The following is a 15,697-nucleotide window of genomic DNA, read 5'->3' as shown; positions in this document are numbered from 1 at the left end:
TACACAAATAAAAACATTAATTGGTGGAGAAAGCCAGGCCAAGTACCTCTGTCAAGTACCCAGCAATAGGGTTCCTCCTGGGATCTCGAATCAGTTATCAGTCATAAGCTACAATCCCATGTGCTTTACCGCTACACCACCTGCTGGCCATTTTCACCTTTTTCTCCTGGTGTGTCACACATGTTCCTTTATTTCCACACAGCTATGATACTGCTCTCTTGTAACCCCCCCCCCCCCCCCAAGGTCTAGCTGGTAGTCTCATTCAGAACAAACAACTCCCCCCCCCCCCCCCCCCCCCTTCCCGCACACGGCTTTGGGGGCTCTCCGCTTCGTTAGATTTTTGGCTCACGCCGGCCAAATCGTTTATCTTTGGGCTTGGCTATGCTGGGTCCCAGGGGCCGCGCTGAGTCTGCCTGCCCGGCCATCCCTGCCACTTGCTCACGCCCCGCGCCCCACGCACAGCCCTGGAACAGATGGACCGGCAGGTTGTTTGTGCATGTTTGCTGGAATGGGGGGGTGAGGGGCAGTTTTGGGCATGAGACGGAATCCGCAAATCACTGCCCCCGGGTAGAAACTCCTTTTCGCAGAAGCCTGTTAGGATAAGAGTAGCTTTCACTATCCATTAACTACATTTAGAGGCCTATAGAAGACCTCAGCCATGTACAGGACATGAAGGGGGCGTGGCCAAGAGCACAGAATGCTGGGTAGAGCTTCTGCAGCCACAATACCTCTGCTGCATGTAGATCATGAGCCAAAACCGCAATAGAAATGTTTCTTTCCTAGAGGATAGCAATGCAAGAGAACCTAGCTAACAAATAGGACAAGAAACCACATCATCCTACCCTAGCTAAGGGCAGGTCTCGTCGTTGAGAAACACATTTAAAATTCTTCCAGCATGAGCAGCTTTGCAAATCCGCTGGTACCTTCCTGATCCATCAGATGGTAAGAGTCTTACGGCACTGAGCAGAAAGAGATACTAAAGGGCTTTTGTGGACGTGCTGAGGCGTCAACATCGCACTGTTGCATCGTCATCACTCTGATCACTGGGTATGTGGCAGAAGATGAGGGAGGACAGTGATAGCTGGTAAGAAAAAAAGCCTGGAGGGTCGGCTGACATGAGCTCTAACTGGCGTAGGAGCCGATTTCCTTGATGAAATCCCCAGAGGCACTTGCGCTCCGGCGACTCTCCTTCCCAAGATTTCCCGCAATCTTATTATGGGATGGCTAGTGGAATGAGCTGAACCAGCGCCCTTCCGATTGCCCGAGGTCAGGCCGAAGATCCCCGTCGGCATATCACTGTCTCCAACTCGCCCATCACCAATGAAGCCACTGACCCGGAACTCCCAGGACAGCCCAAACGCGACACTCAGAACTTTGAATTTCACTTGCTCACTTCCATGCTGTGCCCTTGAAGTGTTCCGGAAAATACCAGAGCATGAATCAGAGGGTGGATAAGCAAAGACAGGGATGTGGAGCACACTTTAAGGCGATCAGGTGATTTGGCCTTCCACCGGCCGTCACAGCAGGTCGCGTAATTGAGTGCAGTTGCTGGAAATGCTCATACGGTTGTCCATATGTGCATATATGCGGGCAGGTGAAGGTGTTCCCTTGCCTTACACACCGGCTTTGACCTTTACTTGACACCTAACTCTGTCGGTTCACCCCCCGAGAGTGGACACACTGCGACTTAGACATGCTAAAATGGACCAGAACCCTAGAATATTCAAAAGCCTAAACTGAGAATACAACTCAGCATTTTACAAATCGCTCAACAGCGAGATATTGTTAGCGAGGTCCTCGACTTGGAGAAACATCAGACAGGCAGAAGGGCTGTACGGAGACGTGGGTGGGGAAGCTTATCACACATCGACGTCTCCTGGCACTTTCATAGACCCTAAAGGCCTGAAGAAATTGAGGTTCTCCTGCATTTATAAAGGCCTCACAGACACAGTTTCCACAGATGGATAATGGTTTGGCCTCCAGTGTTATTGACAGTGCTGGCTGCCTTTTCCTTGCCTAGGCCCCCACAATTTCATCACAGCTTCCTCTGGCCTGGTTATTCCTAGATATTGCATCGGCATCATGGTCATATACCGAAAACATTCAAATCCCAGCCACGTCTTACGCAGAAATCATAAACAGAACCCCAGCAGGTGACCATTACACAGTACTTATTTAACCACAATGGACCAACATTCAGCATATATCTAAATCTAAATAAGCCAAGCTTTACCATGCAAAACATGCTAACCTATCAACCTCCAAGGTTCAAGCCTGAATACATACAGATCTATGTCTTGGAAGAAGTCCCCAGTTCACAATGTCTGAATAATCCCTCTTTATCATCAACTACAAATAATGAGTATCCTCCTGAAGCTCCAGATGCATAGGAGAAAAGCTACTATGGGTGTCCCACCTCATCTGGAGTTCAGCCCCTGGCCCCCAGAAACCACAGTGCCTGCCATCATTCAGAGTGTACAGGTCTCTCTGAAAGGCTCAAACACAGAGCACCTGGAGTGCAGGATCTAATGTATTAAATTCACGCACTAATTGATCCAATTAAGTGATTAGGCTATGATCCAATTACTCTTTGAGTGTAAACAAAGAGCACAGCATCTCTGGCTCTGCACGCACAGGCCTGTCTTTTCTGATCTTGACTCATCGACATCCTGGCCAGACAGTCCTCAGTTTCTGTCCTCTTTCACATCTACTGAAGGTCTAACAATCTCAACTTTCTATATTACAAAGAACTTGAGCTCCCCAGAGCTGACTGATCCTCACTGATCTGGCTGGAATGACCGGGATTAAGGCTAAGATTCTTCCTGTAGAACATCAAAAATATCTGAGTCTACCTCAGGGTCATCCCAGTGTAGATCATACTCCCCAACCTTATCCTCGCTATGACCGCTACAACTAGTCACGGATAATTCATGGACATCTTCATCAATCACGTTTCATGGAAAGCCGCCACCTTACAGCTAATTTATCAAGTGAAAGTTACGAGTGATTTCTTCAACAGGGAGACGGAGGTGACCTTCACCGATTCCCGCCCAGCGACACCCATCGGGGGCTTGATGGTGAGAGTAATGGAACATTAGGTATGATTTAAAGCTCATCTTCATATCTGGATTCACCACAGATGTGAGTTGACAAGGCAGCTCAGGTCCCTGCACCAACCTGAGAGAGACTGACTGATCGAGCGTGTTGCTATTACAGTATTCTGCTAACGCGTCAGGTCCAGATCCTATTACCTCGCATTAAAATCTGCATCGATGTTTCCCTGTGACATGACGCTGCTCTTTCTGACTGCAAGCTTCCCCGGATCCCCAGCACTGTAAAACCTCTCCTGCTCTTCAAGATGCAACTCCAATGTCACCTCCTCCGGCTCCTCTTCTGCCCTGACCTCCTGGCTGCATCCTAATTGCAGGGAAGCTCTGCTGAGCTCTTCAGCTTCTACGGATCGACCCGTATCTGTAGCTCTGGGCTTTCTGCTGAGCACTTTCGGGTTCCTTCGCAGCTGCACAGAATCCTGGGCTAATTTATGGGCTTAATTTATATCTCCTGGTGCAATATGTTTTTACGCAACACAATTATCGCCATGCTGTGCAGCTTACAATTCCTGCTCTCGCTGATTATGTGTCGATGCTCTTTCTCTGTCGCTTAATGCAACTATTATCTGCTCCAACGTGTGTAAATCATGGTTTCAACTTTCTTGCGCCGTTGCTTAATCAGGGCGTTTCATGCGAGTCTTACCGACAGTGTTGGGTATTTCAGGTCCAGAACCTGCAAATCCAGACCAAGATTTTGTTTCTACCGACCAGTTTAATACTCTGTGACTGTGACTCTTTATGCCGAACTGGTTGGTAGAAACAAAAACTTGGTCTGGATTTGTACTTTCTGGACCTGAAATGCTCAACACTGTTGCTAAGACTCCCATAAGATGCCCTGACCAGAGGCCTGGAAGAGCATGGCTATTGTACAAAGGAAGGAGTTTCTCTTCCCATCGAGGTCCATAAGCGGCTGGGAGAAAAGGCAGCACCAGGTGCCGGCACAGCTAAATCCGGAGATACGGAGAACGGCGTAAAGAGAAAATGTGTCTCGTCTGACGACTCGGTGTTTCTGTAGGTCCCTTCTATGTCGATATCCTGTCTAAACGCTGTCGTCACCAAACCACTCGACAAAGCATCGCTACGGGGCTGACATAATCCTCGGCGAAAGCTTGCTTGACACCTGAATTGAATCGATGTGACTGGGATGCTTCGGTTGTTTCCAGATGCAGAAGCCTGTACTTCAAGGCCACTGCCTGCAGGAGTATTTGAAAAGCCACTGTGCTAAGACCACTGCGCATAGATAGACCCGATCAAAACCAACCCCCTTAGCCTATGATGTCACACGTTTACGTTTTGTGTATCTCTCACCTATGTTGCTAACTCTTGTTACTGTTATTGGTCTTTCATAGGAAGCTCAACCTAGCCACACTTATGCCTAGTTTGCTCCTTGATGGCTGTAGGCTTGTATGTCACTTTGGACGAACGCGTCAGCTAAAAAAACAAACGCAAATGCCAATATCAAAAACTCTGATCCCTGCTCCTCCATCAAAGGTCCTTTGGTTGGTGTTCATTTGTGGGTGGGGCCTGTTCAGTATTCACCCCCTTCTAATTCAGTGAAGGGTGTCAACACGCCGAAAACACTTCACCTCGCATCCAGCAAGACTCTCATGGCGAGATGCAATTAAAACTAATTGGGGTATTTTTAATCGCCTGCAGTGCGCCCTCTTACATTCACTGTGTTTACAACGCCGTGCTGAATAAACCTATTTCAGACTGGAGTACAATGGAAGCCTCGAAAAGCCTTAAAGCTTTCATGGCTATTTATGGAGAGGAAAACACAAACAAAGGCGGTCCCGCAACTTTGATCTTTCCCCCGTTTTATGGGGCATTAAAGGCTCGTCGTGGAAGTGCCGGCCGGCTGAGGCGAAGCCGTCTGGCGACACCGCGTCCCTCGGAGGGGCCCCGGAGCAGAGGGCTTGGCAGCCACTGCGTGGTCCCCGCTTGTTGGTCATGTCCAAAACCAGTCTGGAGGCCTGAGGGCAAGCTGGACCCCATAGAGTGGGAGGGGGAGAGAGAGAGAGAGAGAGAGAGAAAGAGAGAGAAGGAAGCACATGTCTGCCAGAGAGTGCAACACCGTGGCCAAAATGCCGCAGGCCTGCTCTCGGGAACTAAGCCAGGGATTTTCCGGTAGATCAGTGACGGCTGGTGATGGACAGAGTGTAAATACAGGAGGCCGCACCTCCTTGTCCCGGGGACATTCACTCCAGCCCTACGTCGCTGCTTCAATACCATGGCACATCTTAACCTGCAGCCCTCCCGCAGCCCTAGCCGCGCAGCAGTGCGACAACACGCAATATGGCCGGCGTCATCGGGTCTTCGCGCATGCCAGACCTGTCTCTGTCTGAAGGAAGCTTCAGGAAAAGCCCATGAGCGAGAGGTCGGGCCCTTCCTGTCGCTAAGACATCACGACGACAGGCTCCAGCTTTTAATGTGACGAATGAAATGTGGTTTTCTTGAGCAGAAGAGGCCGAAAAAATGTCCCCAAGTGCGGAAGATGGTGGATAATTTGGCTTCCCGCTCGATTTGAGCCAGAGGCTCTGACGCACCACTAAGGGTAACCCTGAAATACCTGATGCTTTCTGTTCTGCCCTGCAAGGCCCATCCAAACACTCGCGATCCCAGCCATCATTCTCAGGAGGCTAAGCCGATCTCCTTGGGCGACCCATATTTTGTATATCATTCATATTACACTTCTTTGACTTGCACGTTGTTCTGGTACCATTCATTAATCGCAACACCCACTATTCACCTTCACTGTCCATAATGCCCATGATGTGAAACAAATAAAAAAAAATAAAACATGAACACTTAACGTAAAACCCGTCTTCACGCTTCAGTCCTCGGAGAGAAACGCCTCACTAACAGGTGGAATGTTAAAATGCAGTCGGGACCCAGAGCGTCCTTCCGTCGGCTTTTTATTAAATGACATTTAATACTCAGGAGGTTCTTAAAAACGTCTGCGGCTCTGGCTTGCATCAAAGCAGTAAAAGGATGAATAAAAAGCCGAACATAGTGGTGCGTAAACGCGGACTAATTGAAAAGCTCAGTCTGCAGAGTCTGTATTTTCCTGAGCAGTAAATGGGGGGGGGGGGGGGTGCACAGCTGGAGTGCTTCGGTTTCGGGCCATCTGGGTCTGCTTAGTGCTCCCAGCACTTGGGGAGGCCTTCGATTCGCCCCCCCCCCCCCACCCCCACCCGCCCTGCTCCTGCCCAGGCGTTGCTGTGGGGAGCGATGGCCCAAAATGCTTCAACTGGGTTCCGTCACACTATACAACACCCATCCCAAACAGCTCTTAACTGAAAACAGGAAATGCCAACCACACCACACCCACGCTGTTTACTCTAAAGTCAAATATTGGGTTTCCCTACCTCACCCCCCCCCCCCCCGCCGCCCAATAACGAAATGTTATTTTCTGAGCATGCACACTATACTGTTTCACCCCTGGTGACTGCTATGATTTACATGAGCGACGCTCTAAGGGTACGAATAACAAAGGCATCGAACCCCAGGAATCACCCACCTGCAAACAGTGGCTGGTCGTTACAGAGCACCACATAAAACACAAGCGGACCACATCGATTCCCAGTGCCCCCCCCCCCCTCATGTGTGAATTGAGGGGATAGCCTCATGCCCCCCCCCCAAACAGAAGCTGTGGATTCTGGGAAGGTGCCATTCTGTGGTTTTATAGTGGTTCCCGGTCTCTATGGTCTGTGGAGCCTTGGCTCAGTACGGGCCAAACAAGGAAATTCACAGAAAATCATAAGTATATTAGTCACTTAACAGCCTGGAACCCCGAGCAGTCGCCCACATCCTGTTAGCCTTGAGGTTCATCGTCACGCCTCGCATTTAGACACACAGCTGTCAGTGGCTGTTAATAAACAGCTTTCCACCTACGTAAACGTCATCAGAAATTCCCTGGTCAAACCGTCGGATTATTAGCGGCGTGACTGAGCAGATTCATCCCAAGTATCGTAAGTAAATAAAAATGGACACAAATTCAAGTTTTAGTAAGTCTCTCGTCCCCACCGAGTGGGACCAGCGCTGACGGTGCTTATCCAGCAGGGGGCGATCTTGGGAATGCTGGCTTGGCCCTTTCTGGCTCAAGGTTCCAATGCTACCCACCTCTTTGCCCGCCTCCTCCACGTAATCAGCTTTGCACCTGCAGCTGGATGGAAATACCTGTGACTCACTAGTCGAAGCTCCCATAATGCTTTGCTTAAGTCTCTGCACCGCTGGTCATGATCATAGGAAGGAGCTTGGTGTGACAGGAAAATGGGATTGAGTAGGTGGCCAATGGAAATGGTCACAGTCGCTTGCGCATGGCACTGTGGGACCATGAATGTATGGATAACTGTTCCTGGGGCCTGATTTTGCAGGAGGATTTCACTGAGATATGGACTAACTGCTCCGAGGCTGTAGAATGAGTTTCCAGGCTCAAAGCGGGAAGCTGTGAACCCAGCAGCCAATTCCCAGCATCTGCGAGAAAATGACAGGGACATCCTTTCAGGGGGACCGTGTCCCCCGGAGCAGGACTCCACATGCAGGCACATGGGGATGCATCTGCATGGATGAGGCTGTGATCTCCAACACAGCGACAGGAAGCCTGACGTGAGGAGAGGCCCCCCCGCAGGGACCATGTAATACCTGGGAGGGAAGAGCAGCTCTCTGGATGGGGCGGCCTGTCAGCGGCGCAAGGAGCGGGAGGGGGAGGGATGAGGAGGGAGCAGGCGGAAGAAGGAGTGCCTGCGGAGAAGGTGAGGTGGAGGAGGGAGAGAGCAGAGGGAGGAGCGGGTGGAACGAGGAGTGGCCACAGATAGGGTGAGGTGGAAGAGAGAGGGCAGAGGGAGGAGCGGGTGGAGGGAGTGGGATGAGATGGGACTGGGTGGAGGGAGGAGCGGGTGGAGGAGGGAGTGGCCACAGATAGGGTCAGGTGAAGGAGGAAGAGGGCAGAGGGAGGAGCGGGTGGAGGAGGGACTGGCCACAGATAGGGTGAGGTGGAGGAGGAAGAGGGCAGAGGGAGGAGCGGGTGGAGGGAGTGGGATGAGATGGGACTGGGTGGAGGGAGGAGCGGGTGGAGGAGGGAGTGGCCACAGATAGGGTGAGGTGAAGGAGGAAGAGGGCGGAGGGAGGAGCAGGTGGAGGAGGGAGTAGGTACGAAGCAGAAGAGCAGCATGCCAAGCTGCATTTCTCTTCCTGGAACCACTGCCCTGAAAAGTACCAAAGCGACTCCCCCTCTGGGATTCATACCCATCATTGACGACCCCCCCCAATGTTACCGGACGGCAATCGAGGGCATCGCACTTGCTGACCAGTGTCGCCATCTTGAGAGAGAGGCAGTGCATCACACCCTGAAGGCCAACACAAAAGACCACCACCACACTCATTTCCCCCATCACTCTCTCTCTCTCTCTCTCTTGCCAGCATATTATGCAAATGCCTCTCTCTTCGTCCTCCATTTCAATTTGCTGGTGGACCCCCCCGTTTTTATGGAGCACTTATGGCTGCATACGGCAGCACATGAGTAATCAAAGAGCAGCTCCCTGTAAGCCAGGAGAAACCCCCCCCCCCTGCTGCCCCCCCCCGGGCTAAATGAAAGGGCTTGTCCTGTGGCCAGGCAGACGCGGAGCCTTATTTACCGCTGCACACACTAAGTGCTCTGCCTCTGATGGAGCGTGTGTGGGGGGGGGGTGACAGATTAAAATGACAAACACTCCCGTCCTTCAGAGAAGACCGTGTTCCCCGGGCTTTGCAGGGTGTGTGCACAGAAAGGTGTTCGTGGGGTTACTGGAGGAGCACCGTAAGTGCAGATTCATCAGATCAGTCTTATTTCTCCCATTGAAATCCTGGTCCCGTATCGGCATCCTCACCCCAAGCGGTAATTCATTCAGAAATCACTGTAAGAAGACAAGGTACAACCCAAAGCAACCATTTAATATTTAATGCAGACACTTAATATGAAAATGGTGATAGGATTCAGGTAGCAGCAAACAATTCACTTGAAAAACCAGCGTAGCCAGGTAGCTAACGCAGGTGGTAAGTGACTCAGTAACAGGGCTCACTCAGGGTCTGTCCTTGCCTCGCTGAATAAAGCAGCTCAGTGATGATACATAATGGCTAACACCCTCCGTTTCTTTACAGCGGCCAGCCTGCACCTTCCCCTATTCACCGGCACATATGTGGCTGGCTGTTTCTGCTTCTCGACACATGCTGAGCGTTCATTGGGAGCCCGTCTGAGCATCTCCATGGCAAACAAAGAGACATAGAGCTCGCTCCCACCCCCACCCCCAAGCTGCGCTAACTGCCGGAGGCAGATCGGCCAATCGGAGGGGAGGAGACGGCTGCAGACGGCGTCTGCGGAGTGCCTGCTCTTGTGCTGTGGACTGGATGGCCTCTTTGTCCTTTAAACCCAGCTCTTCTCTTATTCCTACCGTTTGCCCCCTTTCTACCAATGTGTTCCACTCGGCAGATAGTCCAAGAGAAGGAACTCCAGAGGGGAAATTCCCCAGCTATAAATCTGATGGAAGCCAGAACGTGGTATGCGGGGTGTGGCTCAACAGCCTCTTCCTATCCACCTCGGTCCACTCCCTGCTGCTGTCAGGCCTCAGGGGGTTCAGCATCTCGCTGTGATGCACCTGCGGCTAAGAGGAGAAGTACAGCTTCCACGAGAAGCTCCGACGGAGGGAAGGACGGTGAGTTAATGATGAGCATGGTAGGGACCTTCCCTACTTTCCCCAGCAGGACCTGGCACCCCCCGAGACAGGCTCCTGGGGGCTGTTGATCCAGCAGGGGCCCAGTACCAGGACTCCTCTTACACCAGCTATTCTCCTGTGAGCCTGGAGGGGTGGCTAAAACTATCGATGCCAGCCCACCCTCTCACACTAACCCCTCGCTCCATCAGGGTCAGCTGTGTCGGCATGGCGACAGATGCTTTGTTTTGACAAGGAGGGACAGGCAGGATCCACATGTAAGATTTGATATCTTCCTGACATGCACACGGGCCTCGTGCTGATAAAAACCAGAACTAGAACACTAAATATCCATTCTCCGGCAGAGAGAAGAGAGACTAGTCACTTGGAGCCAGCATGCACGGCTAACTTGGGACTAGCATGTACGGCTAACTTGGGACTAGCACACATGGCTATCTTGGGGCTAGTAGGGTTGCCAACTTTGGTCAGCTGGCTGGTGTGAGATTTTCAGTTTGAGACAAGTCTGCACACACATTTACGCGTATGTAACAGTTTCGTTACCTTGTAAATTGTCTGTAGGGTTTACACACTACCCCAACACTTTTGATATAGCTAATTTTAGGTTAATAATGGAATAATATAGATTTGTCATAAGATTTCTGGTATGAGCTTGAGAGTCAGAAAACGTGAGTGTCACACCAGATGCGTAAGAGTTGGCAACACTGGGCTAAGCCACATGGCATAACTTGGAACTAGTATGCATGCTGTTCTTGGGGCTACCACACACAGCTATCTTGAGAATAGCACACATGGCATTCTTGGGGCTAGTACACATGGCTAACTTGGGGCTAGCATGCATGGTTTTCTTGGGGTGACACTCATGGCTAAATTGGAGCTAGCACGCATGGCTAACACGAAGGTGGCACACGACCAACTTGGGACTAGCCTGCATGGCTAACTCGGAGCTAGCATAGACTCCTAATACAGGGTTAGCATACACTGCTAACATAGGGCTAGCACACACAGCTAACTTGGGGCTAGCTAATAGCAACTCATCACAAACATTTGTTATCAATGTGCCATTGCTTTACCGATGACAATACCTCCTCTGAGGTGGGGAGGACAGCTGATAGGGCTTTGTAATGATAGACCAGTGAACTGCACAGCGCTATCAGGGTTTAGCGCTTACCGCTATCAGCCCACTCTTCAGACTCACACAGGAGCAGTGCTCCTACACTAAGGGTGATGTGGCAGGATGTGGGGGTATTGGGTGGGGCAGACGAGTGATTTAGACAGAGCTCCGAATTACAGAAGTGGCTGAGTGGCTGTGAGTCAGTGGGCAATCCACTCTCATTTGGCCGATCAACTTCACATAACAAACTGAAGGAGCTGTTTGATCAGTGAACTACAAAAATGCTCATTTCTGAAGCGATGGAGGCTTCTGTTAATCCCTCCCCCCCCTCACCCCGGTTTGCTTTGGCTGCATCAGCACCCCCCCGGTTAGAGGATCGCTGGAGACTGCAGGAAGGAGCATGAGTCTCGACCCCGTCCCGGATCTGTCCCAAGAGAGAACATGCGTTGGATCCTGAGGACATCTGGCTCAGGTTCGTTTGGAGGGGGACTGATCACGCACATGAGTGCTGGTGTGAGCGATTAACACGGAAGGCGGCGATGACGTGGTCGCTGGAAGAGCCCCACCTGCAGGCGTGGTCATGCAAGTGCACTCCCTGAGGGACAGCTGATGTCACTAGCTGCAGCTCCTCCCCATCCTCCAGTGACACCTCACCCAGCAGCCTCCGAGCGACCCATTCAACTAAGCGCTGACCCGTCTGCTAACCAAACACGAGAGATTCATACAGACCGACTGCCGCCAATCACCCACTTTGACACTGGCGCTAAAGACTACCACCAGCCAGCCCAGTGGTCACATGACCGATCATGTGACATGTCAGCAGAGCCGACTTGACTACGGGTGCTACTATCGTGGGTTTCAGCAATTCACTCGGGCGTTACCGCGCTCTCCATCCGGAACGTTCCGCAGAGCCCCCAGACCGCCGACGCCGGTGTGTGATTCACAGCGTGACCGCAGGCTGAACCTCTCCGTTTATCAGCTGTCAGGACGGGGAGCGGAGAGGCGTGGGGGGGGGGGGGGCATCGAGGTGCGAGCATGGCAGGACCAGCACCCGGCTGGCTTCTCTCTCTCTGCTCCATGATTAATGTCCGGATCCGAGGCTGTAGGCGGGAAGAGATGGGAACGGACTCCCTGTCCGGCCGTCATGCCGCAAGGATCAGCGCTGCCTGGGGCTCAAAATCTACACTCTCCTACAGGGGGCGCCACTGAACCATGTTTAACGCCAAGGTCTAATTAGGCTATGAATACATTCAATCTAAATTATCCATCTTTTACAAGATATACATCCTACATTATACATACATTTTCGGAAATAATTAAAACATTAACCGTAGAAGGCGTTATAGATGCTGCAGATAACTGCATCGGCGCATCACTAAACCAATTAGCCTTAATTAAGCGCCCATTTTCCTATCACAGTTAATACAACCTATTAAGTAATTCCATAATTAGGAAATCAATCGCAGTCAAATTTCACGTTTCGTTTCTGCTAAGACACTTTCCCTAACCACCACAAAGGCACCCCCCCCCCCCCCCACAAAAGAAGACGCGAATGATAAGCTGCATGATTTTTGAATAAAACGCCTGTCTTGGTGGGGGGGCAGCTCAGTCCCACGTTCAGCCCAAACAAACAGTGGCAAAGCCTGGACCCCTCCCTGCCCCCCCCCAGCACCCTGATTGTCTCATTCTCCCTCATGGGCTCTCATTTCTTCATTATTCTCTTTACTGTCTACCCCCACCACCCTCGCATTAAGCTGAATGATTTTAATTGTGGTAGTGACACCTTCTTAAACGTAGCATGGATGTTTGTCAACACGCTCGCCGCTCTGGCACAATGACAGTGACAGTGGTACGGAAATAAAACAAGCCAGATGAAGATGAGCCGGTGGAATGCACTCCCCACTCTTCATTCTCACTGCGAATGACACACCGAGGCCATTTTTCAGAGCCTGGGTCTGCGTGTGGCCTGAATTAGACTAGGCCACTCCGGGTTCACTGTGGTGCGGAAGAGCATCGCTGCGGTCTCCCGGTCTCCCGCTGGCCGCACGTTTGCGAGCAGCGCCGTCCCAGTGCCAGCACGGCACGACGGCGCTCAAATGCCGCCCCCCTCCCCCCGGGCACGTGTCCAATCACGGCCGACCGGCTAAGCTCTGCCAGGGTGGGGGGTTGGGGTGGGGGGGTGGGCGTAGGATAAAGGTACACGTGGGCTTCTAAGTCGGATCCATCTGCAAAACGACCCCCACCCCCCCAAAGCCAGCAGGGGGACAAGACGTGACACATCCACCAGGCGTGGCCCCACCTGCCCACATGGCTAGCGAACAGCCGTCACCGAACCACGCAACCGGAACCTGCCGGTTCTGGTACTACCGTCCCCGTTAATAAAAATAATCATGGTGATGCTAACGACATCGTCATCAGCAAACGCGTGACGAGTGGTGGTGACGGTTCAGCGAGAAGACACACTTGCAACAGGCTGTCCTGTTCACGGTGTCCCTCTGAGTGCCTGTGCAGGATGGATGGATGGCAGGGGTATGATTTCCCCTAAGGACTCACACACGGACCTCCAGGCCGCGTATGGTCTGGCCCCTGCCTCAGCGCCGGCAGGACGCTGTTAGCCTGGCTGGCTCCGCCGACGCACCACTGGTCCCCCTGGGACGGGCGGCTGGAGCCGACTAACATCAGGAAGCAGGGTGTTTGCTTCCGGCGCCCTAATGGCTGGTCATGGTGAGGAGCGCACAGCGGGAGGGGCCTGACAAGCAACAAGCCGCCGAAGGTAGCTGAATCTTAAAAAAAAATTTAAATTAAAAACATGTCAAGTAATATTCTGTGAACCTGTGGCACAAGAAAATATGACAGTCAAAACCAGTGACTCTGATTGAGACACAGGAGAACACACATAGGATCAGATTTTTACAACTCGCTGCACCTTTTCTCTCAGAAAATAATTACATGATTATTCCCAAACTTTTTTTCTCGACATAATTACTGAGGTAGTAACCTAATTAGTTAATGAATTAGGCCTAAATGTCACTGTCCTTATTATGACAAAGTCATTTTTAACGGGAATGTTTTTTTTAGGAGAAGCTTTTATCAGCTGGTGTAGTTTCGACAAATTTCGTGTTTGCTAAATTTGTAATGATAAAAAAGATGGATTTAGAAAGGAGGGGGCAAAGCACACGTCAGAGCGGGATCTGTGATCTGTTTTCTGTGTCAGAAGCATGCAGAGACCTGAGCAGCATCCAACCCGCAGGAAACCCGCAGCACGGCGCCAGCGTGTGGCCGCGGAAGCGTGGCTTTAGTCCGGCAAACACCAGAGCCATCCGGAAGGCCGGGCTGCAGGCCCACGAGGCCCGATGGCCATGTATCCCCCCTCCTGCCCGCGATGGGCCATGAGGAGCGAGGCGTGGGCGGCTACCAGATTGCGCTGGTGCACCCTCAAGTCCGAACGTGAGGCGCGTTAATCTGTCAGGACCTGCTGGACAGGCCTCTCACTTTCTCAGGGGAAGCAGATTGTGCCACTTCCCGAATAGCATCCAAATGCTCCCCCCCCCCCTCCCCCACACCCCCATTTGGTCACCCTCGTGTTTTGGACTGCACCGCATCCATACTCAGAAATTCCCCAGGTTTCTGTTTTCCAGCAAAATCTTCACTCCCGGAAAGCAAAGCAGCAATTTTTGTCCTTGGACTTAAAGGATCCATTCATCCAGCCGCACAACAGTGTCGAATCAGAGATGGCAGCCTGGACGCCGGCCAGCTCTGCCAGACCGGAGATTATTTAAAGGGATGGCCTTCATTTCTGTGATTTTGGTACCAGGACACTGGCAGCCATTAAAAGGGAGAACCACCTGTCATTTCAGGAAGGCTTCAGTGAAAAAAATAGCAATTTAAACAAAAATGTAAAGAATATTAAAGAATAAAAATGTAGCAAGTGACTGTTTTCACTTTAGTTATTAGGTAGAGATTCATGAAGAACATGACTGAAAGATACTGGATATGCAATACCTGCTTGTTGGTAAATTTAAAATACCAAGTATTTGTCCATTTGCAATATACTGCTGTCAGCTGACACACACGCGCACACACACACGCGCACACACACACACACACCACTGGCTGGGGACGGCTCCCAGTGCCAAATGTGTGTTTTAATGACACTGAACGTATCAGTGTTTTCCTGAGCTCATATGAGAGCTATTTGGGAATGTCAGAATAATAAAGTCTCCGGTACATTCTATTATTTTCAAATAACAAGCAGGATAAATTAGATTTAACAGTCTTGAATTTTCTGGTCTACTGCACACCACCAAATTGCATACTGTTAAGTTGCGAACGTGAACCTCAAAGGAAATCCTCCACTTCTCTACATAAATGAAGTTTCTACTCTGCTAATACACGCTGACATTAGCGTGAAGCATATTTCCGTCTAATTAGCAGACACACATCTCCGGTAGCAGACTCAGAGGGCAGAATAGTGGCCTTACACTCCTTTGTTGGGGCTCTGATTCCCAAACACCGGCTCCCCGTGTTTATTCCAGGTTCCTGCAGTCTAAAATCATGCAGATTGGCAAAGCGGTGCCTCTGAATCACTCGCATGACTTATTGCAGTTTTCATGACTTTGCAGTTGCGCTGGATTCGCACACGCGCAGCGTCCGGCCAGCACGGCCTGGCTCTGGGCCGGGGGGCCACATGCTTTGCTTCCTTACTCACGTAGATCTTCCACAAATGCAGGCTAAAGGCTGACAGTCACCAGCACCAAATGCTGATTCCT

At 51.2% G+C, this 15,697-nt stretch overlaps 1 protein-coding gene across 4 annotated transcripts in view; it reads right to left on the bottom strand.

Annotated features, from left to right (window-relative positions):
• The window catches only part of LOC111850661 (CXADR-like membrane protein), a 41,272-nt gene that overhangs the window by 10,379 nt on the left and 15,196 nt on the right, over positions 1-15,697 (bottom strand). The window contains exon 1 of one of the 4 annotated variants that reach the window (XM_072706600.1): positions 5,974-6,009. The exons of 2 other annotated variants lie outside the window; for them this stretch is intronic. Coding sequence is in view for 1 of the 2 variants with exons in the window: in XM_023824795.2 (XP_023680563.1) it covers positions 5,860-5,881 (22 nt within the window). In the remaining variant the exon portion in view is untranslated. One more of the 4 variants, XM_023824795.2, reaches the window with a different exon arrangement.

Source organism: Paramormyrops kingsleyae, chromosome 24, assembly GCF_048594095.1.
Source record: "Paramormyrops kingsleyae isolate MSU_618 chromosome 24, PKINGS_0.4, whole genome shotgun sequence".
Classification (NCBI taxonomy): domain Eukaryota; kingdom Metazoa; phylum Chordata; class Actinopteri; order Osteoglossiformes; family Mormyridae; genus Paramormyrops; species Paramormyrops kingsleyae.
The sequence above is the reverse complement of the archived record's forward strand: the minus strand, read 5'-3'. Positions and strand labels throughout refer to the sequence as shown.